The 22,524-nt window shown below is 43.8% G+C and overlaps 5 protein-coding genes across 5 annotated transcripts; 3 read left to right on the forward strand and 2 right to left on the reverse strand.

Moving 5' to 3' along the window:
- The first annotated feature begins 4,815 nt into the window (after positions 1 to 4,815).
- LOC128709140 (peroxynitrite isomerase THAP4-like) lies at positions 4,816 to 5,301 on the forward strand. Its single transcript, XM_053804126.1, is given in 1 exon segment — positions 4,816 to 5,301. A coding segment is annotated over 1 exon segment (486 nt).
- Positions 5,302 to 5,801: 500 nt separating this feature from the next.
- Positions 5,802 to 7,985, forward strand: LOC128709143 (poly(A) RNA polymerase gld-2 homolog A-like). Its single transcript, XM_053804128.1, has 5 exons — positions 5,802 to 7,092; positions 7,170 to 7,357; positions 7,440 to 7,552; positions 7,614 to 7,723; positions 7,807 to 7,985. Exons 1-5 carry the CDS (start codon positions 5,802 to 5,804, stop codon positions 7,983 to 7,985), a joined length of 1,881 nt encoding a protein of 626 aa, XP_053660103.1.
- Positions 7,986 to 14,087: 6,102 nt separating this feature from the next.
- On the reverse strand, positions 14,088 to 15,421 carry LOC128708867 (uncharacterized). Its single transcript, XM_053803847.1, has 3 exons — positions 14,707 to 15,421; positions 14,511 to 14,643; positions 14,088 to 14,427 (listed from the first exon to the last, which is right to left on the reverse strand). Exons 1-3 carry the CDS (start codon positions 15,419 to 15,421, stop codon positions 14,088 to 14,090), a joined length of 1,188 nt encoding a protein of 395 aa, XP_053659822.1.
- A 2,093-nt stretch (positions 15,422 to 17,514) lies between these two features.
- Positions 17,515 to 18,993, reverse strand: LOC128719749 (tryptophan--tRNA ligase, cytoplasmic). Its single transcript, XM_053813378.1, has 3 exons — positions 18,840 to 18,993; positions 18,533 to 18,761; positions 17,515 to 18,469 (listed from the first exon to the last, which is right to left on the reverse strand). Exons 1-3 carry the CDS (start codon positions 18,991 to 18,993, stop codon positions 17,515 to 17,517), a joined length of 1,338 nt encoding a protein of 445 aa, XP_053669353.1.
- Positions 18,994 to 19,595: 602 nt separating this feature from the next.
- Positions 19,596 to 21,133, forward strand: LOC128707693 (pinin). The gene is made up of 3 exons (XM_053802652.1): positions 19,596 to 20,454; positions 20,522 to 20,863; positions 20,934 to 21,133. The coding sequence occupies exons 1-3, from the start codon at positions 19,596 to 19,598 to the stop codon at positions 21,131 to 21,133; spliced, it is 1,401 nt and encodes a 466-aa protein (XP_053658627.1).
- The last annotated feature ends 1,391 nt before the right edge of the window (positions 21,134 to 22,524 follow it).

Raw genomic sequence — 22,524 nt, forward strand, 5'->3', positions numbered from 1 at the left:
CTAGACGACTGATTAGACCTTAGTTCACCACGCAACAAAAAGTTGAAGTCCTTGCATTGGAAAGCCATTTCATAGGGGATTAAAGTCCACGACTTTCGGTGTATTAGACTTAGACTTAATTTAATTTAATTTAATTGTCTTCTTTATCGGCACAACAACCTCAAGAGTTCTAGGCCTGTCATTTTTGGCTTTTTTTGGTTTGCCATTTTTGGCGGATAATCAGTCCTGCGTACGAATTGTTTAATTATTTAATTAGTATATACTATTCTCAGTATCTTATTTTGTCGTTCCCAGTCCATACTTATATTGTAATTGAAAGTTGTAGTATAGAATAGTGTACTTCAGGTAAAGCTTGATCAATCTTGATTTACTGTATTTATCAACATTGCGCAGAATTGTATGGTTGATAATTGATTTAACACTTTACAGCAGCCAACCAACACAAAACAGGCATACACATCCATTGACCCTTGCTGATTGTCATTTCCTGGCGCAAAGCAACTAAAAATAACCCCTCAACTTAGCTTGCAGCACACAGTATGCCTACATTTCTGGGATTCGTTCCACTGTTTCATCAGGCACATTTTTGTGCACCATTTTAGAATTCCGTTCCGTTTTGCTGCAACGTTGTGTCCATTAATGGTCGAACATTTGGGTGACGGAATAATTCCCAAGAAAGCATCATTCGTTCCGCATTGTGAAACGACGTTGATATGAAACATCAAACATAGGAAATATTATTTAAAACGGAACTAATCACACCAATCTTCCACATCTTGCGGAGTTCGTTTCTTTGTTCTGCAGTTCCGCAAGAACTGTTCAGTTCGGCGCGATTATTTGACAGTGTGACGGACGTTCGAAATGGTGGACGAATAATAAGTCTTTTCCGGTAGCGTCATTAGCACCGAAGCCAATGTGCCACTTCCCCCATTCCACCCTCCTTCACCCAACCTGTTTCAAAGAGTTCTTATTTTTGCACACAGAACAACAGATCGATTTCCGGTCATTGTTTTATGGTCAGTTAATTTTCGGGACCCCGTAAAAAAACGACATCTCCAACGGGTGGCCGACTTTTGTCGCAAAGGAAGGATGATCTAAAGAGAAACCTTTTATTCTTCGACGACACTTTTGCCCAACGGTTTTAGAAACTGGCGTACCATTTTCGTTACATTTCGATGGGAAAATTGTCAACTATTCTTAAGCAATTCTTTCTAATAATAGCCCCTCTTAGATCTTCAAGAGCTACCCCAAAAGTCCACTTACCTTACACTGCCAGCAAACGCACCAGTGCTCGGGAAATTATTTTGGTAATTTCGTGAAGATTGATGATAATATGCGCGTAGACGATGAGACCAGCCAGGGAAATGCACCGTCGGTCTGTATTGCGTACAAGACGTGCAAAACGCTTATTTTTAACAGAAAATTTCACAATATTTCACCTCACGCCAAAGTAAACACAAAACACATCACAGTAGCCGTACTTGCTCGTGGTTTTTGTCGACCTCACACAGCTCTCACCGATATTTCTTCACAATTTTTCTGTAATTTGCAGTGAAAAATATCACTCTTTCGCACAATTTGCACAATATTTTTACACTATACTTCGCCCGGGGAGGAGTGGGGGAGATTTTCTTCACTTTTCAACCAATACTAATATTATTAACATTGTAAACGCGATTCACTTTTGCTTTCTCACGGCGCACACGTATGACTCATCTTCACTGCATACACTTTTCCAATATATCCACACGTTGGTGGGTACTGCACAGTAGGGCTATGATCGCTACAGTTACACTCTGGGAAAAATAAAACTCATTTAAAATGCATGATCATCACGCTGTAATAAGCATTATAAGACACATTTATTTTGCTCTCCTCAGACAATGTCCTCCTTAGGATAGGCCAAGCAAACCATTTATGTGAATATATTTAATATATGTTTTTCTGCTCTATTCTCTACCAAGATAAAGGGCTCTTTACTGGCACTGTTTACTGCACCAACCGCCCATCACTCTTTCTATCGTTGAAGCCACTGAAGCGTTTGCATTTTTTTTCTCTTTTACTATAGACATTACACCTAACGAAACATACTTACAACCGCTAGGCCTCGTCCGTACAGTAAAAGGAAAACTTTTCCGTGTTTTTTTCCGTTTCTACATCACTGTTGCGGAAAAACGGGGCACACACACGCAACTGCACTGAACTGCATTGTTGTTATTTATCAACAACTGATAGGGTAAAAGTGCCTTGCAACACATACAATGATGGTGTGGCAAAAGTAATGTTGCCATCCCTAAATATATCCTTAATTGTACAGGTGCAAACATCAATTATTATGCATTAAATTATGCCACAAATAACACCGAAAACATCTATCTTCCGCTTCGTCTTCGGAGATCAACCTGACTTTCGATTTAAACACACACACACACACACTGAGATACATAGAAAAAACACTGACTGGCCGTAGTGGTTGCAGGTGTCACACACCGTGATGAGTGTAATCATCATCTTCCCCAGGACCAGATGTTGCTGGCTAAACTCCCGATGGTCCAAAATCTAATAGCAGCTGCTGCTACTACTGCCGAAGGAACTGTCACTCGAACGGGGAGGGCTTGGGGTGACACGCATTGGGCGTTTCTTTCTTTTGCACAAGCATGCCACCGAGGAAACTCTGGGGTATAGTGAGAGAAGTGTGGCAAAGATTCTGTTTTCCACGAACTTGATGTCAAAACACACCATACGACTTTTCTGGTGCGGAACGATGAAGTATTTGCGGATATGAAAAACATTTTAACACACACACGCACACACGCCTTCGTCTTCTTTTGATTTTTCAAACAAACATTCCACATTTTTTTTTAGTAACGTATTTCTTGCATTTTTTGTTGTCGTATTGTGGCAAATCTTTTACATTTCTTGAACGTTTTTCTACCCACTACCACATCACCTCGCTTTGCACCTCAACACTTTTCCTAAACACTGCTGCTTATTCTTTAGCAAAAACCAATTGATCGCGGAACTAGATCACCAAGAAAACCTTCTACTTTTTCTACACACTACCAGCGGAGCTGCACAATAAACAAATCACAAACATCTCGCCTCACGTCGTCGTCAATAACTGTGTGTGAATGCGTTCACACTGTCTCGAAAGCGACCCCTCTCACGGACACATCCCCAACACGCTAGCTCACTCACTTATTGCTCTTACTACTCACGTTTCTCAGGCCAAGGACCCAGAATCCTAGGGCGAGCGTGTGTATGTGTGCCTTGTGTCACACAAACCGCTCGCACACACAAACAACACTTGAGTGTAAATAAAGTGCGAAGCGAAACCCTTGCGATAGCCGATACACATTTAGCTCATTTCACTGGCGCGCGACGAACCGAATGACTTTGATGAGAACGCAAAACGTCACCGTTTTTGCCCCAAAACACACACACACACATTCACATTCATACGCAACTACACAACTCTACTTGCTTCACGCCCACTACCATACACACACAACCACCGCATAAAATTCGATTTCATCTCACGTTTACTTCACGCCCTGGGCACAACCAGTGCTCGGCAAGCTTATGAGCACTTTAAACAAGCATCGACGGCTTGTGCACATAGCAGTATAATCTTGATTTTATAATTATAAATATTATTCAAGGCTTCGAATAAGAGGAACTAGATATATTACACAAAAAAACTTTAAATTCAACGAATTAATCAATAAAAGACAATAATGTGCTGCAGTTTGAAGACCACTGACTTCAGACTGAATTCAAGGCTCACTCTCTTACCCATTCCCATCCACACACACGCACACATCTACTCTATTCACACGCGTTTGTTTTCTTCTCCATGCCCTGGCAATTGCAGACTCTATCCGCTAGATAGGTGAAAATGCCGAAAAATCAATTTCTAAATCGAAGATTTATCAACTTCAATTACCGTTCCGTGTACGTATACCTTCGCCAAAAAGCATGCCAAGGAATCGGAATCTGCAAACGCATTTGTCTCGCGACACACTCACACACAGATACTCCACTACGGTCACTGCATTCCAGCGCGATAAGACGTTCGATGCACCGTCTAGAACTGGTCGAGCTCGCTTTAAGTTGCGCACCAACAGAATCCCACAGGTTTTTCTAATACAGCTGATACGCAAATTTACCCTCGTTTGCGGTGTTTGTTCGCTGCACCAACTATTGTGACAGTAAAAAGGCTAAAGTTGTTGACAGACCGCACACAAATGACTGCTATCAATAGGCGCTCTATTTTGACCAGAAACCGCTGGTCCATAGTATGTTCTGGTGGCGTTCTGGCCCATAGTTGTGGGATGGAGTGAGAAATGTGCTGGAAAGAGATCACGATAGTCTTCCAACTTTGACGAAGCTTCTCGAATTGAACTTGCGGAGCGTGCTGCCAAATGCCAAAAAGCCGGCCGCGTGCCGAGAGCTGTACTAAAAATAGATAGTGTGCAAACTTTTTTTTATTTATAAAGGAAGTAAAGGTAAAAAGACGAAAATTTCGTTTTGATTGAAGAATTTAACAACTCGTTTTCACTTAATATTTCAACATAATATGACCAAAAGTTATATAACATCGAGAACTTGCGGCTCCACGCAAAACTGACTGTATGTAGCTTTGTACACGGCTTAACACATTACAAAACGTAAACAAACATCATCGTACCGGCGCGAAAAGGTGTTTTCTGTAAATACAATTATAATTCTGCAAAACGAAGTATTTCCTACCCAAAATACATATACACAATCCGTAACACTAATAATTTAACAACGTTTCATACTGTTTTGTAGATGGCTAAAGTACACGAGGCATTGTAACCTATTCAATGGTTGATTGGGACATGGGAATCCGTGACAGCGAAGGGAAGTTATCCCACCATCAAAGATTTTTCCTACAATGAGATCATCAAGTTCGAATCCTTGGGACAACCGCTGCTTAACTATGAGGCAAACTCCCGTCATCCCGTGTCCGGTGCTCCGATGCACCTCGAAAGAGGCTTTCTTCGCATAAAACCAGGCACCAACCAGGTGGCGTTCATGGTAGCACACAACTTCGGTTTGGTTGTGCTGGAGGAAGGAGAAGCGACAGGGCACGAACTAAAGCTGGTCTCGAAGTCGGTTGACCGGATGTCCTTTGGTAAAGACCCAGCCGTAAAAGCGGTCGTGAAAAGCTACCGTTTAAATGCGGACGGAACGTTGGAGATTCGAACGGATATGGAGACAACTAATACACCGATGACCAATCACCTGAATGTTGTGTACAAAAGATGTGAATGAATAAGCTTTTAGTTGGTTGATTGAGCGGGCATGTATATTTTTGAGGTTGTAGAAATAGTAGAAAACACAATGGTTAAGGATTAGGAGCGATTTACTTCGTAGTTTAGTCGTAAACGGTGTTGGTGTTGGATGGTTCAAATGCCAGAATTGTTACAGTTCCTTATTAAACTCCGTTGAACAGTTGGGAAACAGCATCTGAAGAAAAGAAACAAATGTTGTAATCATCCGAAAGGTGTTTGAAATTTGTAAGCATACGTACCATTGTCAATCGAAGCAGTCAATGAAAGAAATAATCTCAACACATGCTCATAGCTATCCGACTCGGGTGAAGTCTACGAACGCACAACAATTATTACTGCTTACCACGGAAATCATATCTATCCGCTGAAGGTAAGTGTAGTAAAGGCAAAATCGGCTTAAGCTTAGGTAAAGAATTGTACATCTTAATCTTTTTTTCCGTTGCAGTTATTAAACCACCATTGAACGCACCAAAACCGCCGATGGGAAGAACGAAGGTGAGAAAAACGTCTTTCTCTAACTGTCCCAAAATTACAGCTTCGTTGTCTTCTGATGCGAACTATAAAATGGGGACTTACCACGTCAGAATGGACGTAGAACATCCAAGACATTCGACGAGAATGAACGGTCACTATGGGAACACCTCAAACGCTGGATGGAATCATCATGTTGGATTTTATAGTCAACAGCTAGAATATCATCCATCGGACAATCATCCACTCCGTTCGCATATGCGCTATTTCGGCCAGCAAGTGTTCCAAAACGGTGCCAGAACTCCCAATGCCACGCCATACAAGTATACGGTTACTTTTTTAAACAACGTCCGGCAGCATATGTATTTCGAACGCAGCGATAGAAACTACGGAGAAAGCATTGTACAAAGGCGTACAGAATCTGTCCAATCGAATCATACGTTCGCTAATTTGCTACGCTGCTACGGTTATCACAACAATTGGCTTTTGTTCAAATTTGGCTACAACTATCAAAAACATCCAATGTATAGAGGTAAACATGAAACATGGACACAAAACGTCCGTGAACCTCCGAAGTTCTTTGAGCGTGAATGGGTACAAGAACAACAATTAGACTCCGACACACCGCGACAACAGCTTTCTTATCTGTTAGAACAAAGGGAGCAAAAGAAAAACGATCCAACACCAGAAAGCACCGGTGACTTCCAGGACTATGATGAATCCTTCCAATCTCCGGTTATGGAAAACGAAGAGAATTCAGACGCGGAAACCTTATCACCTAACCGTGTGACGTCACCTCTCAACAATTCATTCGAAGCAACACCAATGCACACTACCAATGTGTCGCCCACGGAGGATCCATTGTCGATGGATATTTGGTGCATGTTTCACGCGAATATGCAGTCCGAGACAACGTTTGCGAAAAAGATGAGGCTGTGGAAAAAGTTGTACAACTCCTTCCAGCAGATGGCATCCTGGTTGCCCAAGTACGAACTATACCTTATGGGAAGCACCATTTCGGGCTTCGGCACGGACAACTCAGACATGGACATGTGCATCGTGGACATTGATGGTCCAACGTATTGCGATTCGCGCACGGAAGCGCTCAACAACTTACTGCGGGTGAAAAGCTTCATCGAATCGATCCCCACTGCCAGCAGCTTTGAGCATCTTGATCTGATAAGGGCAAAGGTGCCCATCCTACGGTTTCGCAATGTGCAGGAAAATATTGACATCGATCTGAGCATCAACAATCGCGTGGGCATACGAAATACTCATCTGCTGCACTGCTATGCTCAGTGTGCGTAGTGGTAGTTTGCTTTTTTTTTTATCACGCTTGTGGCCATTGTCATTTATTTTATTTCTCTTGCGTTCCAGTGGACGAGCGTGTGCGACCGTTGGTGATGGTCATAAAGCTGTGGGCTCAGCATCACAACCTGAACAATCCGATAAAGTCCACCATGTCCAGCTATTCGTTGGTGCTGATGGTTATCAACTTCCTACAGTACGGTGTTACTCCCGCGGTAGTACCGTGTCTGCATAAGCTTTATCCGGAAAAATTTGGTGTAAGTAAATGATGAAAAAATATATTTTGTTTGGTTTTAATGTAACAGTATGCAAAATAAGCTGCTTCTTGTGTTTTTGCAGCAAGACAACTATAATAGCAATTTGCTGGAACGCATCGATCCACACGAATCGGAAAATAAGGACAGTCTTGGCGAGCTGCTGCTAAAATTTTACCAATACTATGCTGAGTTTGAGTAAGTTTTCCCGTCGATGTACATTACATTCGGCTCTTCATTGTAATGCCCTTCGTTCTAGTTACGCAAACTATGCTATATCGGTTAGGACAGGAACCATTTTGCCTATATCAGATTGCAAATGGAATGGCAGCGAACAGTTTGGTATTACCAACTATCTGTTCATCGAAGGTATTGTATGATTTGTCACTCGCGCTGGTGAAACGCATCAATAGCGATAGTTTACCGTCATTCTCATTCTTCAACCCCCACAGAACCGTTCAATCGTACAAACACCGGTAAATCGGTGCATGACAAATATGTGTTTCAACAGATCAAGTTGGCATTCGCTGCGTCCTGGAAAATGCTAGAGGAAAGCGAAAGCTTGAGCATCTTGTTTCGAAAACCACTCCTCGCATCCTCCTCGATTCCATCACCAAATAGCTATTTCTAAATAAAGCATTTAAAAATGAACATTAAAAGAAGACAAAAAAACGATTAAAAGAAGCAAAACTCCCATAAAACTTTTTACAAGTAATATGGGAAATAATAAATAGATATGTATAGAATTGTATCTAATTTAAATATGGTACTAATAAACAATAAGGTAATTTTCCTTATAAGTGTGTTTAGTTAGTATTAGTAGTATTAAAATAGTGTTAGTATTAAGATAACGACAATAGGATGATATTACTTTTTTCATGATTTATTTATTTTTTTTGTTGCCTTTACAAAATCTTTTGTTTTTTTTTACATGTCAATAACTTAACCTAGACTATTCTGAACAGCCAGTGCAATGTAAGTGGAATGTGGGTAGAGGTGATAAAGCAGTAAAATGCCCATGGATGGACAGGGGAACGATAAAGGATCTTTCAATGCTAGGGTGCTGGATGTAAAGGGATACATTTGAGGGTCGGAATTTGTGCACCAGGAGGCAATATAGGGCTGTGAACACATACAAAATAATTATATTAGCATATTGAACACCAAATATTCGTCACCTTTCATCGTAATGCTAACGCTGTCCTCGACATGCTAACCCTGCCCTCGTAGTTGGTAAACCTGAGACCTCTGACCTTGCTCATTGCGGTCAATGTGGATCTTATCACTGAATAGTGCTAGCACAATAGTGCTGAACACCGAAAAATAGCCAGTCTTTAAAGGTACATGTTGGCTTTTAGGACCACGAGTTGGAAGACACGGTAAATACAATCACACCACGTGCACGCACAAATTCCCCGAAAACTTGTAAAGTATGCAATGCAGCGTTACAGTAACGGCAATTCACTGTGGTTGAAATGTATGCAATACCTGTACACCTGTACGATCTCTTCAGCTGTTATTTTCTCTCGTTTGTAAATAACACGATGTGTTTTCCCTGATTTTGTTCCATTATCTAGGTACTAATTTAGCAGCACTAGCCTCATTTTAGGTCTCTAGTAAATCCGTTTGTTTCGTTATCTTTGCAATGAATGTTATCGTAACTGTTACTGTAATAAATACTTTGCCTTTTGGCAACATAAAACTGTGATTAAATTAACAGGTATAAACAAGAGAGCAAAAAAACTGGTGGCCATACCTGACAAAAATCGTGCAGAGACTAAGAGAGTAAAGGTGCCGAGAAAATGGTAAATTCCATTAGTAATTGGCCAATTAAATACATCACCATTTTCTAGAGAATATTAGATCAGTAGTATAGAAATATCGCAGAGAAAGTTTAAAATTTTGGCAACAAATTATTTAAAATGGACACATATACGTATTAAAAAGTTGGTTAATAATAATACTGATAATTACTGATAACGGCCATAGCGAAATGGTGTCAGTATATACAAAAATACTTCGAAGAGCTTTGCAAGATTTGAAGCATTTTCAAATATTATAATACATATTTAAAAAAAAATCTCGATTAAGGAACTTGGAACCAAAGGTATCCATCGAAGTATCGAGGATTACTGTTTCCATGGCTTAATGGCCGTTAATGGCTAGTGTGGAGATCACCAAATTCTGAATCTACTTCCATTGCATCCCATTCTTCCATATCAGTGTCCATATAGATCAACCGATTCTGTTGGTTGAAGAATGCGTCGTCATCAAGTATACTGTAGTCTAACCAGTCAACACCCACTTCTCCCAGATTTCTTTCCAGCTCACCGGTTGTTGGATAATCCACCTCCATTGGTTCCGGCGCTTGAACGGCACCCAGGAATGGATCCTTACTCGAAGGATCGGACTGAATGCTGTCCACGAGACTCGTAATGGCAGCCATTTCTACATCCTCATCGTCCATGGCCATCGGCAAACATTCCGGCGGTTCTGGTGTAGTATCAACCTCCATACTCTCAGACCCTCGTTCAAATAGATTCTCATTTCGAACCCTTTCGGAATTAGTGGACAAGCAGGATGGCTTTTGTGTGAACGACACGTTTGTGTTATCTTCTGGTGGTTGTTCGATAATCTCCTCTACCACTGTTGGTTGTTCACTGTATCCAACTACCAAGTCATCAACGTCTCCATAGGCGTCCCTGATGCGGTCGATCCATTTTCCGGCACATTGGCAGCATAGTCCAAATTGGCTGCTGTCGACTTCTGCGGGTGCATTGCCAGCAGCTTCTTGACGAATGGAATATTTATTGGGAGCTCTTTGAATTGCAGTGCTCGCAGCTCTTCCGGTAGAATGGCAGGGAAATGTTCATCCAATGTGTACTGCTGCTCTAATTCCTCAGCAGCAGCATAATCCACCTCCATTGGTTCCGGCCCTTGCACGACAGCCGGGGATGGATCCTCGCTCGAAGGATCGGACTGAATGCTGTCCACGAGACTCGTAATGGCAGCCATTTCTACATCCCCATCGTCCATGGTCATCGGCAAACATTCCGGCGGTTCTGCTGTAGTATCAACCTCCATGCTCTCAGACCCTCGTTCAAGTAGATTCTCATTTTGAGTAGGCACATTGGCGTTATTGTCCAAATTGGCTGCTGTTGGTTTCTGCGGGTTTAGCGTCAGCAGCTTCATGATGTATGGCATTTTAGTGGCTAGTGCTGATAATTCCAGTGATTGCAGTTCTTCCGGTAGAATGGCACGGAAATTTTCATTCAGTGTGTACTGCTGTTCTAATTCCTCAGCAGTTTCACCGTTCGCACTCCCATTTGATCTATTATCGTCACCATTGGCTCCATCGCTAGTCTCCAAAACATGCACCATCATCTTCATGTACTGTATGACTTCACTGATGAGCAAAGAAAAAAGTAGTATGTGTTAAGGACTAGCTTGTGGTTAGAGCTTTTACACTTTTTTTCCAATTTCTTACACAAGTGTCTTAGCTTTTGCAGTTTTGAGGTCTAGTCGCAGCATTGTACGAAGTCGCGCGTACACTTCATTCATTGCCACCGAACGATTATGCTCGCGGATGCATGCTTTTTTGCAGACATCTGAAATAGAACAATAAAATACAACACATATAGGAGACCGCGCGCAAGTGGTCATAAACTCCCCCTTCCCTTCTCCCCTTTCAGTCCGCCTCGCGCATCACTACGTATGACACATACACCATGGGCCAACGGTGAAACAAGCTCTTTGAAAGCCCTGAGCGGAAATGCAGTTGGGACCCAACGCAGCGAAGGCCACGCGACTTCACACCTCAACCGACTGGGATTAAGGGTACGGTTGGGGTAGGGTTAGGGTGGAATTCTCGCATTCGGGAGATGGGATCGTATATTAGAAGACCCGCGCACACCCGTTGGTCACTAACACGAAAGGAATGCGAAGCGTTACTCTTCTCTATCACATCTCAAGGTGACACACAATACACTGCTGATATAAATACTACAACAATGACGCCTTAATTTCGGGTGCCCACTAGGCGGCAGACTTGGTACGCAGGCGATCCTTTACTGCATTTCTTGTTGGATTCGCCAATGATTAGGGCATACAATCAATGGCGATCATAATCATCACGAACAGCACTCAATCAACAGAGATCACAATTACCACGTACTGCACACAAGATCGCACTAGATCGGTAGTTAAAAAAACCGACGCTTCTATTGTTTTTGCGCGACCGTATATCGGGGGATTTTCCTTACCTTTGTTACGGCACTTGTGAATCTTGTTGTCCATGTTAAAAATTTGTTCTCTTTTGGTTGGTCTCTTGGTTTTTTTTTAGCACTATTCCAATCTAATCTATTGATCCAGTAATTTTGCCCGTGTTCCTAGCGATGAGTCACCAGCGACGACAGTGGCTAGTAGCTTCTACTATGAACGGAACGAGACTGCAAGCGCTGTCGTGCGCGTTTGTTCGCGCAAAGCCGGACGGGCGATCGAATGCATTTAGTTTGCATAGGATGTGCAACGGGCGGTGCGTTGGGTGATGAGGGGAGTGGGAAAATGATAGTTTTTTATTTTATTTTTATAGTATCGATGCATGCTTAACACATGCATAAGTACATCCTATTTTCTTTGTTTTTGTTATATGTTAAAAGTAATGATCACGAGACGGTCGTTTCCATCAAATTTAAACAACAAAATTTATTGTAACACATTACACAATAAATACGGAACGTCACGACTAAACAGGAAGCAGCTGCCCGCTAGCCGATTCGCGCGCAGCCGAAGATAACCGAGCGAACGTACGGCGGTCGTTGTCACATGACGACACGATGAGAGGACTAAGGGACAGCGAGCGACGCTGCGCACCCATGATGTATAGAAAACTTTAGTCAACATTAACGATACTCGAAAACGCACTACTGATCGCACAGCGGCTTTCTATCATTCTTGTTGGATGTTTAACGACGGATCTTCAGGACAGTTGGATAGATCAAAGCGCAAGATGGATTTCAATATTCATCAGTTTGGACCAGGCTCAAAGTTCAATTCTCAAAGCTCAATTGGTGTGAACAACCACAAAGTTTTATAATCGCTAGAAATACGGTTAGAAATAGGGAGAGGGGAGATTACCACCTGAACCTGGGAGAGAGAGACGCGAGTGAGAAGAGAGGAATGTTAACTTTTTGTTGTTCTACTTTTTGTTACTACTCAGCTAAGCGAGCGTCGAAGAAGCGCTCCCTTAAAGTGGACAGAAGCGACTAAACATTGCTGAATAAAAGTGTCGGTGTATTGATAACCAGCACTGCGTAAATGATTAAAGGCCTTTCGCTAACGATCGTCGATTTAAGGGCTGCTTTGAGACAAAATCATTCTAAATTTTCTTACTGGGTGATGAGAACCCCTACGGGTTCTAAAACTAATTACTATTCTTTAGCCTCAATCTTGTAAAATTGTCCTTAACGTATGTGCACGTATGTGTAAAATGCAGTTGGGATTTACTGCAAACCAATCACTAATGCTTTAAGTATGTAGATAAAAAAATATATTTAAATAACACAAAACAAATCATACTGATGCAAGAGTATCTTAATGAAAGAATAATCATCTAATAAACAATGCTCAATTCCTTCATTTTTGCTCCCAATACTCGCTGCAGTTTATCGGATCCTCCGTCTATGACAGAGCTATTTTTAAATGTTTTCTACTCCTTTCTTGATTCCGTTGGTTTTACAGCTAGGTTTCCCCGTTAAATCTTATGATGCTCTTTAATTTTAATAACTTAATTATTGCGGTTCGTCGCTTGTTACCGTCCATGTTATTCAGTTATTGTTATTATTCGTAACTGACACAGTCATTGAGTTTTTTTTTTCTGGTGGGTCTTCTTCTCTGTTCAAAACACTTGTCGCGACGAATGAAGTTGGAACTATATAGAATGTATATAGTTCCTGTACTCACATACGCCTCTGAGACATGGTATTTTACCAAGACTGACGAAACCCATTTTTTTTCGCCCGATAACATCCTTTTTTTCGGAATATCCGCGTTCGCGAGGAAGATGCTTGCTCTTTCTTCATGCTCGTAAGGAACATCCTTAACGGGCTGCCCGATAACATCCTTAACGGGCTGCCCGATAACATCCTTAACGGGCTGCCCGATAACATCCTTAACGGGCTGCCCGATACCATCCTTAACGGGCTGCCCGATAACATCCTTAACGGGCTGCCAGATAACATCCTCAGCGGCCAGGCTCTAGGCGGCCGCCTACTCCGCCCATCGTTAGATCCGCCACTGAGAGCAGGTCATGACCGCGGAGCGGTTGTAGCGCCGGATAGGTAAATAAGTAAGAAAATAAATTATTAATTCTACTTACCTAAACTAGTTGACTTCCGATGTTTGATGTCTTCATGTCTGTCTGTCTGCTTTGAATGATCGACAAATTCCTTTGGTCTAAGGTCGAGGATCACCCAGGGTCGGGGTTCAGCTCTCATCTGTGCTGGGAGTTCTGTAGTAAGGATTGTCTTTTCGGCTTCTTAAAGAATAGCTCTGTAAGAAGTCCTTAAACGCCAGACATGATCAAATCGATCGTTGAGCTACTTAATAGAACAAAAATGCCTACTTCCGCTTGGACTGTGGATTCTTTCCGTTTGCCGTTACGCGACCTTGTGAAGCAGTATTAACTATATTTAAAGTATTTACCATTACAAACAATTGCTAAAACAGAAAGGAGCTACGGAAGATAGTAGTAGCTGTACCCATCGGCACTGTTCGCTATGTACCACTGATGGTTGTGGGCCACGGGCGGTGGAACCGGTGGCTGTGGGGTGGGCATCGCCGGCATGATGGGCTGCGGGGCCGCAGGTCTCGGTGGTGTGACGACGGTAAAGGAATGGGCCGAAACGATCGGCAGACTGTTGTTGTTCGTGTCCAGCCCAACGTAGGCACCCGACGGCGGTGGGATGTGATTGTACGGGGTGACCACCTCGTACGTGTACTCGTGCGGTTCCGGCGACGGTGTGGTAGGATATTCGAGTTCTCGCCGCAAATGTCTTATGTACTGTATTGCCACCCTGGGGGATGTGAGTGATGGAGGGACTAAGCGTCAAACACACACACACGGAGACCGAAAACGATGATGGACAGCCATACTTGCCTTAAACACTCGATCTTGGAGTACTTCTTGCCGGACGGTTTCTTGTTGGGTAGCTTCGAGCGCAGCATATCGAACGCACGGTTCATATCGCGCATCCTCGTCCGTTCGCGATCGCATGCGGATTTTTTGTAATCTAAAACACACACGGTTCGCATAATTTCCCGCAGAGCAAGCCGGATCACGGGGAGCGTCTTACCTTTCTCGATCTCCAGGGCTCGCTTTCTCCAGAGGGTAACGTCGCACTGGTTCAGCACATCGGCAACGGACGAGGTGGAGGAGTTGGACGAAGGCGTCGTCATGGTCGTTAGACTTTGACCACCGGAAGAGAACCCCCCCTCCGTCGAGGTGTGGTCCGGTTCCTTCGTGCTGGTGCTGGCAAACGATAGCACCACGTTCTTCACCAGCCGGTCACTTTCGTCCCCCATCCCGGTACTGCTGATTCTGGTAAAATCCATCGCAAACACTGGCGTCGCCGGACGGTGCACATCGTTTGCCTGCAGCAACGTGGCAGGCGGTGAAGATCGCGGCGGCGTCAGCTTAAGCACGCTGACCGGAATGGTGATCCCACTCGGGTCACCATTGTCACCATGGCCGGAGGCTAGCACCTGCACGGGGGGCGAAGCTATCGGTAGGGAGTAGAGTGTGGTGGTCGCAGCGCCTAGATTCGTGGTGCGTCTCGTCGGATAGCGTCGTTCGAACGTTGTCGAGGGAAAGATCGCCGGCAGTGTGGCGGGCACTGGTGCAGCGAACGTGGCGAACGTGGGCGTAGGAACGTGGATGTAGCTGATGGAGGACGGAACATCGATCGACCGGTGAGCTACATCGCTTCCAGTGACCAGCGGCGAACTGCACACGGTCGGATATTCGCGATCGTTCGAAAGATCGATTGGTATGAGATCGGCTATATTCATTATGCATTCGACACTCGGTAAGCACCGTCCGCATGAAATGGAACTGCACAATATTTGCACTATATTATTTCCTCTAATTTGCATACAGACGGTTTTGTACGCACATGTATCCACCTTATCTGTCCTCCTGAACACTGCACTACGGAATCATTGTGTTTTTGGAACGCAAACGGCACAAACGACGGCTATCAAATCCACTTGCTCTAGATGAACCTAACTTTGCACACTTGTACCACGCACTAGAACTTCCGTTTGCTATCAATGCGTAACGTTCCATATGACATGCCGAATGACACTAACGCACGTCGATCGTCGATTAGCTCTGCATCGCAACGCGACGCTTGGCCGTTGCATCAAGGACAGGGTCCTATTCCGACAGAAATCCACATAGAACTATTGTCGGGCGTTCCTTATTTACTTCCACCGTCCGGTTCTATCACATCCAACCACGTTTTCCACGCAACCGTTTGGCCGTGCGGACGAAGGTTCCGATTTTTCTCTATCGGTAGCGCTTCCCCGTATGCAATGGTGTTCCAACCACCAGTGCGGTAGATTGGATCATCATCGGCAGGAGAAGTTTGATGTGTGCGTTATTGTGTGCACAAGTGTTTCCGAGTGAAGTTTCATCGTTTCGCTTCGGCGTTCCTCCGTAGAACGGTGTGTAGCTGAATGTAGAGCAGCAGCAGCAGCAGCATCTTCAGCCATGGGTCCAACGCTGCCGGACGGATTCTTTTGTTCGCATTTGCTTGAGGATCATTTATCTTCTTCCATTGGGACAAGGTGACAAGGAAAAACAGGTAGCTTTTACACGTGTTTTATTGAATGCTGCCGACTACTTGTTGGTGGCAGTGGCGTGGAGAGAGTGTTTGTATGCGTCACTTTATTACAAGTTCATTACATACGTATTAAATATTGTAATTTGTTGAGCGTTTTACACGTTTTTCGTTCTACGATGCGCTCACACTGACCCATGTCGGAATGCCATTTTTCGGCTTTTTAATGTGTAATCTGTATAACTTCGATATGATCCACGATCGGTCTTTAATAAACATTTATCGAGCTAGCGGAAGGGTTTTCGTTTATCATATCCCGTGGGAACGATCTCTTTCGGCGAGGACACTGATATTCAACAGCACTATGTATCAGGATTTCGTAGAGGTTGTCGTCCTTTGGATTTTGTTACTGTGTGACTGATCGTACAAGTGTGTGTAGCCCAATCTTTGATATCAAGAGACGATCAGAACCACCAGACACCAGGTATGTCTCTTCTTCAACCTGTTGATCATCAATGCTTGTCTTAAGTACAGGCTATAAGTCATGCTTCGCGTGTCTAATCCTCCTATCCCAGAACCCTTGAATTGGTGCAAAGTGAAGGGACGAATGGAAAGGGCTCAGCGCATATGTGAGGAGGATAAAGAAATGAAATATGTGTTATTACCTAATAGTTTAGTGAAATATTACATTTATTGCTATAAATTCCTTTTTGCGACGAAACGTTTGACGTCCCTGGCGTTGCGACACCTCTGGCGCGGTGTTGGGTGATAGGGCAAAGTGATTGCAACGCCAGGGAGATCAGTATCACATCGAACACTAAACATTAAAACAGGAAGGATTGAGATCAGGAGGGACATAAGGGACGACAGTGGGTTGTAGAGACGATAGTAGGTAGTGAAGGTAAATCGTATTAACTAGCTAGAGCCGTAATAACAGTTAACGAGAATCATCCCAACATTCCTTCCTGCTGATGGATATTACATTTTTGTAGCTAAAATTATCTTCTTTCTTTCACATATTCATTCAACATAGATGTACAATTTCGAATTTGCAGTTTATTCATTGCCGTGCAGCTTTTTTTCTACTTGCAAAAAGCTAAGCAACAACGCGGCTATAAATAAAATAAATAAATACCCACCAATGGTGAAAGCTTATACCCCACTGTGGTGATACACTGCGTTCGTGTCATTTTAAACGTATTCAATCGAAGCACTGCTGCCGAACGTGGGAAGGATGAGTGACGTAAGTGCCACTTATCATAATCCCCTAAAGTACCGATAATTGCTTGCCTGATGCCACCCCGCGTATCGTGCTCGTAGCTAATTCTGCTTGGGCGCCTTCTTATCCTTGCCCTTTTTCTTTCCCCCCGTGCCAGGACCGTTGGCACTGTCACCGGACACGATAACGCTGAAATTGTAGTTAAGCTTTCTCGGTGTAAGGAACAGATCGAGCACCTCATCGGTAACGTCCTTCCGGCGATTCTGATGCTCGGCCACGATCGGTTGTAGCGTATCGATGGCGATCTTTTTAATTTCACCGCTCAACAGTTCACCCTTCCCGTAGGCCACACGGATGCGCTCCAGCTCAGCATCGTCCTCGAGGAAGAAGCGAAGCAGTTGGAAGCTCACGTCAATGTCCGTGTTACCACCAAGCTCCCGGTGTTCCTCGAGCGTTGGCCGCCCACCAGAGAAAGCATGTTTGTTGATTTTCGTTTTAATCTGTTTCGCACTGTCGGTAAGAAAAACGGCCGAATTCGTATCGCTGGCCGACATTTTCGTTCGGGCTCCTTGCAATGCGGGGAAGAAACTCGAATGGATTAGGGCCGGTTTCGGAAAGCCTAACCTTGGCGATACGTCACGCGTCATGCGGAAGTACGGATCTTGATCGATTGCACAGGGTATCAGTACTGGCAGCTTGTCTACGCCGAAGATGAACGGAAATGTTGTGGAGAACGCTGGTGCGGCTTGCGCCGCCGGAAAACCAATCTTTCCTATTACGTCCGAATCTCCAAACCCAAAGATGCCCTTCACCTGGTTGAACGTCACACATTTCTGGATGCGTATAATGTTCTGATAGAACTGTGGACATTGGCCCATAAATTCCAGGTTGGAAAAGATGAACGTTTTGGTCGGATCGAACCCGATGGCGATGATATCCTTCGCGTTCTCCCGAGCCATTCGCATCGACTGCTCGACGGTCAAATCTTTCCACAACGTCTTCTCATCATCGGTCAGCTGAATGACCAACGGAACATCAAACGCCTCTTGAAGCCACCTGCAATAAAACGCCACATTTGCATCATCCATTTCCAACCCTTCCCCGGACTCCTCCACTTACTTCGTCACAATAAATGGCACTAGATGACCTAAATGCATCGAATCCGACGACGGTCCACGGCCGGTGTACAAGTAAAACTTTTTGCCCGTTTCCACCGCACTCAGTAATGTGTGTAGGTCACGGTGTGAAAAGAATATACCACGGCGGATCAGATGGTGAACCGGTTTTCCTGCGACCTTTTCCAGCCGCTCGATCAGGGCCGCATCGATATGTGAGCATCCGAAACGTTCTGTACATTGTAAACGGGAAAAGGGTAAGTGAATCATGCTGTTTGTAGTGACGTTCCACAAAACCTATCTGTACGCACTTATTAACTTATCGTAGTCGATTCCAGCATCGGATGTGCTAGTTACGGTCCACGGATCCACCACATCTTCGTCGACTGGAGCAGCCACATTTTCAGCCCCACTGTTGTGATTTTCTTCCAGCTTTAGCTGTGCTACGTCCGGTAGATTGCTCATGATCTGCGGTCTTCAAAAATGCCACACTTTCATTCAAATAACTGATCAACTCTCGATTTCCGGAGGCAGTAGAGGAGTGCAATTTTCTTTGCCAACACAGCGCGCTGTGGTTATTGCCGTTTTTGACAGCAGGATTTGTTGTTGTGAGCTAATTGAACAGTGACAGCATTGCAAAAGCCCTTTCGCACAGTGGAGTAAAACTGTGCAAATCAATCGGTGGGTTAAAATGTGTTTGTGGTTGTTTCGAGGAATAGTTTGTAAGCAAACAAATTCCGGATGATCCGATTTGTTTAATTTTAGTTGAACCAAGCAAATGATGGAAAATTGAGCGCGTTGAATTCAAATCACTGTTGTACTAAAACATTCATGCTGCCAGCATCCATTGCTGTCATTTGGTACGTGATTTGCCCACAGCGTGTATCAGTGGCGCTACACCATCAACCGTCAATGTGTAAAATTAAAAGAAAAGAAAGAAAAGATAACCAAAAAAGAAACAAATTGTTTAACTAATGTTTTTCCGACAAAATATAAGTGAAAATTTGTTGAAAGAAGCGAAAACGGTGTATTAAAGTGTGACTACAACCAGTCCGGAACCGGTCACGATGGCAACTGAGATTATGAAGGGGTACAACGATCTGCAGCAGGAGTTGGACCGTGCAAGGTGTAACCTGAAAGGCCTAAATGATAACATTCGGAGAATATTTGGACGCGATCCGGCCAGTACGGAGCAGTACAATAACAATGGTCGCGATGATGCCACCGGACCGTATGCCCCGAACGGAGGAAACAAAAAAAGTCCCGTCGTAAAGGAGGCGTACGATTCCCGCAAGCGAAGCTCAGTCGGGTTCGATTCACCTCATGGGATGGGGCCACGCCGGGACCATGGTAGAGCCTACCCGGACCCCAGTCAAAATCCAGCCAAACGGCGTGCCATAGGAGAAACGAAGTCCGTTTTCAGCCGTCTTTCCGGTCCTCCAAATCGTGATGTAGATTACGAGAAACCTCGAATTTTTTCCCGCGTCATCAAAGAACAGCCCTCCAAGGAGGACATTGTGGCGGCGCAAGGTTCGGACGAACGGTCGCGTGCTCGTAACCGTCGCATCTTCGGTTCGCTGTTAGGTACGCTGCAAAAGTTCTCCCAGGAGGAGTCGAAACTGAAGTCCAAAGAGGAGAAGAAAGCATTGATTGAGAAGAAGCTGGAGGAGCAGGAAAAGATGGAACGAGAAAACATGCTCAAGGAGAAGCAATGCCTGTTTACGGATCGCAAACGGCAACAGTTGGAAATCCGTGCACTGGAAACAAAGGTGGCCATGCTGAAAGCGCTGGAAACGTGGGAAAACTCGAAACGACCGCTGCAGAACTTTATCAAAACGAAAACCAACCCACCGATTTACTACCTACCAAAGCGGATGAATGCTGTCATGGAAAAGAAGCTGGCCGATTGCCAGCAGGAGCAACAAAGTGAGTGAAGGGATATGGTTCGTACTAGCGTCACGAATTGCTAACCAACAGTTTGATTTATTTGCAGAAATGATGGAAGAAAAGCGACAAGAAGTGATGGAAAGCATTGAAGCGGTGGAAGCACGGTTCAGAGCTGACATCAAATCGCTGGAGGAACACGATGCGAAAGATCGTTCCAATGCCGGTGGTTACGAGCGGGTAAAATCTTCCGGTAACTTCGACGAAAGCATCGGTGGCGGTTCAAAGCATGATCGATCAAAGATGGAAGAAGACGATGAGGACGACGATCCGCACAGTTCGTATCATTACGAGCAGGACGAACCGCTCGAAGTGGCCGAAGGGCCTGCCTTACCAGCATCGATGGTGTCAAGGTTTAAGATTACGATTCATAATACTGACCAAAAGCATGGTAAGTTAGGTCGCGTAACCAGCGTAAATTAAAGAACCATTTGGAGTGACTATCCTATCCACAATCGTAGATACCATTGAACGGCGGGATATGCCTTTGGAAGAGTCGAAACCTGTACGACTATTGTCAGCGGACCAAATGGAGGAAGACGCATCCGTTGTGGAAATGGATGAGGACGCGGAAAGTCTCAGTAGACGCAAGACTTCCATTGATCGTTCGTCAAAGAGCATTCAGATCACGTTCCGGGCGTCCAACCCGGACGATAACTGATCGTACCGTCTGAAGCGTTGCAAAAGTACAGGAAGAAATTAGTCTCATCGGTATCAGTTCTTCCGGGATGGGTTTGCACCAACAGTACTACTCCGGTTATTCGTAAAGTACCGCTCGGACCTGCGGTAATTTTTTCGCAACATTTACTCTAATTTTGAAATTATTACTGTAATACATGGATTTGCTTTTGGAGTTGTCCCTCGGGATAAAACGACTCACAAATTGGAAATACAATTTGGAAGCTTCCGAAGCAGCAACCATTCATTAGCAACCATTTCAAATCAAATAGTACAGTCGGCAGTAGATGGCTGAATTCAGTCTGGGATAAAATATCATAAGCAAGCATTTTGCTTCACTTGTAAGTAATTCTAGTGGTGAGTCATTCATAACAATGGAAAAAAAACAATGGAAATGTGTCACGAAAAAGAATTCTGAACAAAACGTTTGGTGAACTCAGGATCCAATCATTCTAAGATGCATTCTGATCGTACAAAGTTCGGATAACCGGTACAGTACTACCTACCCGTTCGAATTCTTACTCTCATGCTATAGGAAAGCAGTGTGTTGTGCGGCTCATAAATCCAATTTCATATGTTTTGTACCATCGGGTAAGATGCAGAACGATCGCGAGTTATGTTTTGTTGGAAACTGTCCAATGCATCAACACAACAGATCGAACGATTAATCTCAAGCCGAACGGTTCATTTTCACGGTACACATATGTTTGTTTTTGCTGCGTCGAAATGTACAGCTTTCACAACGGTATTTGCTTGTAGTGTGTAGTTTACATCGTAAGATAGACGCTAAGAACGAGTAGAAATGGTAGGGCAAAACTCATCGATGAAGCGGGCGGTTTGTTATCGATACTGCGAATCGTAAACCTAATTCAGTAAGTCATAATATTTGCAGTAGGAAATTAATAAACCGGTTTTCATACTACCCAGCAAAATAGTGACGTTTCGGATACCAACTTTTTATCTCGCCCAAAAACAGAGCGACTGCTTTTGTTTTGTTTTTATCGTATTAGTATGTACCTTTATTAACTAGTCTGTCTTATGCAAAAATTTACAATTGTTTAAAAGCAAATACCTTCTCACTGCCTTTGCATGGATACTTATTACTGCAGGATTTTTCAAACGTTTCAATCGTTTGCAAAATGATCATCATTTCGTGAAGGGTTACAATTATTAATCTATCTCATTATTTGCTGCTTCCGATGCTTACGATGAAGCAGTTTCCTGTACCTCCAGCTACAGCTAGTTTTACTAGTTTATTACCTATGGGTTTTTTAATTGTTTAAAGTAACTTTTACACATCGATCACTAACTCACCCAATGCTAGTGGTAATTAAATCAACATCATTTAGTCCCTGTGCAAACGGTGCAGGCGAA

Source organism: Anopheles marshallii, chromosome 2, assembly GCF_943734725.1.
Source record: "Anopheles marshallii chromosome 2, idAnoMarsDA_429_01, whole genome shotgun sequence".
Classification (NCBI taxonomy): Eukaryota; Metazoa; Arthropoda; class Insecta; order Diptera; family Culicidae; genus Anopheles; species Anopheles marshallii.

What these genes read in the sequence shown, in the direction of transcription:
- LOC128709143 (XM_053804128.1), top strand. Translation starts at nt 5,802, where the DNA reads ATGGGAAGAACGAAGGTGAGAAAAACGTCTTTCTCTAACTGTCCCAAA. An exon ending in CAATACTATGCTGAGTTTGA is followed by an intron (nt 7,553 to 7,613) that starts GTAAGTTTTCCC and finishes CCTTCGTTCTAG; the next exon opens with TTACGCAAACTATGCTATAT. An exon ending in CAACTATCTGTTCATCGAAG is followed by an intron (nt 7,724 to 7,806) that starts GTATTGTATGAT and finishes CAACCCCCACAG; the next exon opens with AACCGTTCAATCGTACAAAC.
- LOC128708867 (XM_053803847.1), bottom strand. Translation starts at nt 15,421, where the DNA reads ATGAATATAGCCGATCTCATACCAATCGATCTTTCGAACGATCGCGAA. An exon ending in AGCCCTGGAGATCGAGAAAG is followed by an intron (nt 14,644 to 14,706) that starts GTAAGACGCTCC and finishes TGTGTGTTTTAG; the next exon opens with ATTACAAAAAATCCGCATGC. An exon ending in TCCAAGATCGAGTGTTTAAG is followed by an intron (nt 14,428 to 14,510) that starts GCAAGTATGGCT and finishes CACATCCCCCAG; the next exon opens with GGTGGCAATACAGTACATAA.
- LOC128719749 (XM_053813378.1), bottom strand. Translation starts at nt 18,993, where the DNA reads ATGAGCAATCTACCGGACGTAGCACAGCTAAAGCTGGAAGAAAATCAC. An exon ending in CGACTACGATAAGTTAATAA is followed by an intron (nt 18,762 to 18,839) that starts GTGCGTACAGAT and finishes TACAATGTACAG; the next exon opens with AACGTTTCGGATGCTCACAT. An exon ending in GTGCCATTTATTGTGACGAA is followed by an intron (nt 18,470 to 18,532) that starts GTAAGTGGAGGA and finishes GTTTTATTGCAG; the next exon opens with GTGGCTTCAAGAGGCGTTTG.
- LOC128707693 (XM_053802652.1), top strand. Translation starts at nt 19,596, where the DNA reads ATGGCAACTGAGATTATGAAGGGGTACAACGATCTGCAGCAGGAGTTG. An exon ending in TTGCCAGCAGGAGCAACAAA is followed by an intron (nt 20,455 to 20,521) that starts GTGAGTGAAGGG and finishes ATTTATTTGCAG; the next exon opens with AAATGATGGAAGAAAAGCGA. An exon ending in TAATACTGACCAAAAGCATG is followed by an intron (nt 20,864 to 20,933) that starts GTAAGTTAGGTC and finishes CCACAATCGTAG; the next exon opens with ATACCATTGAACGGCGGGAT.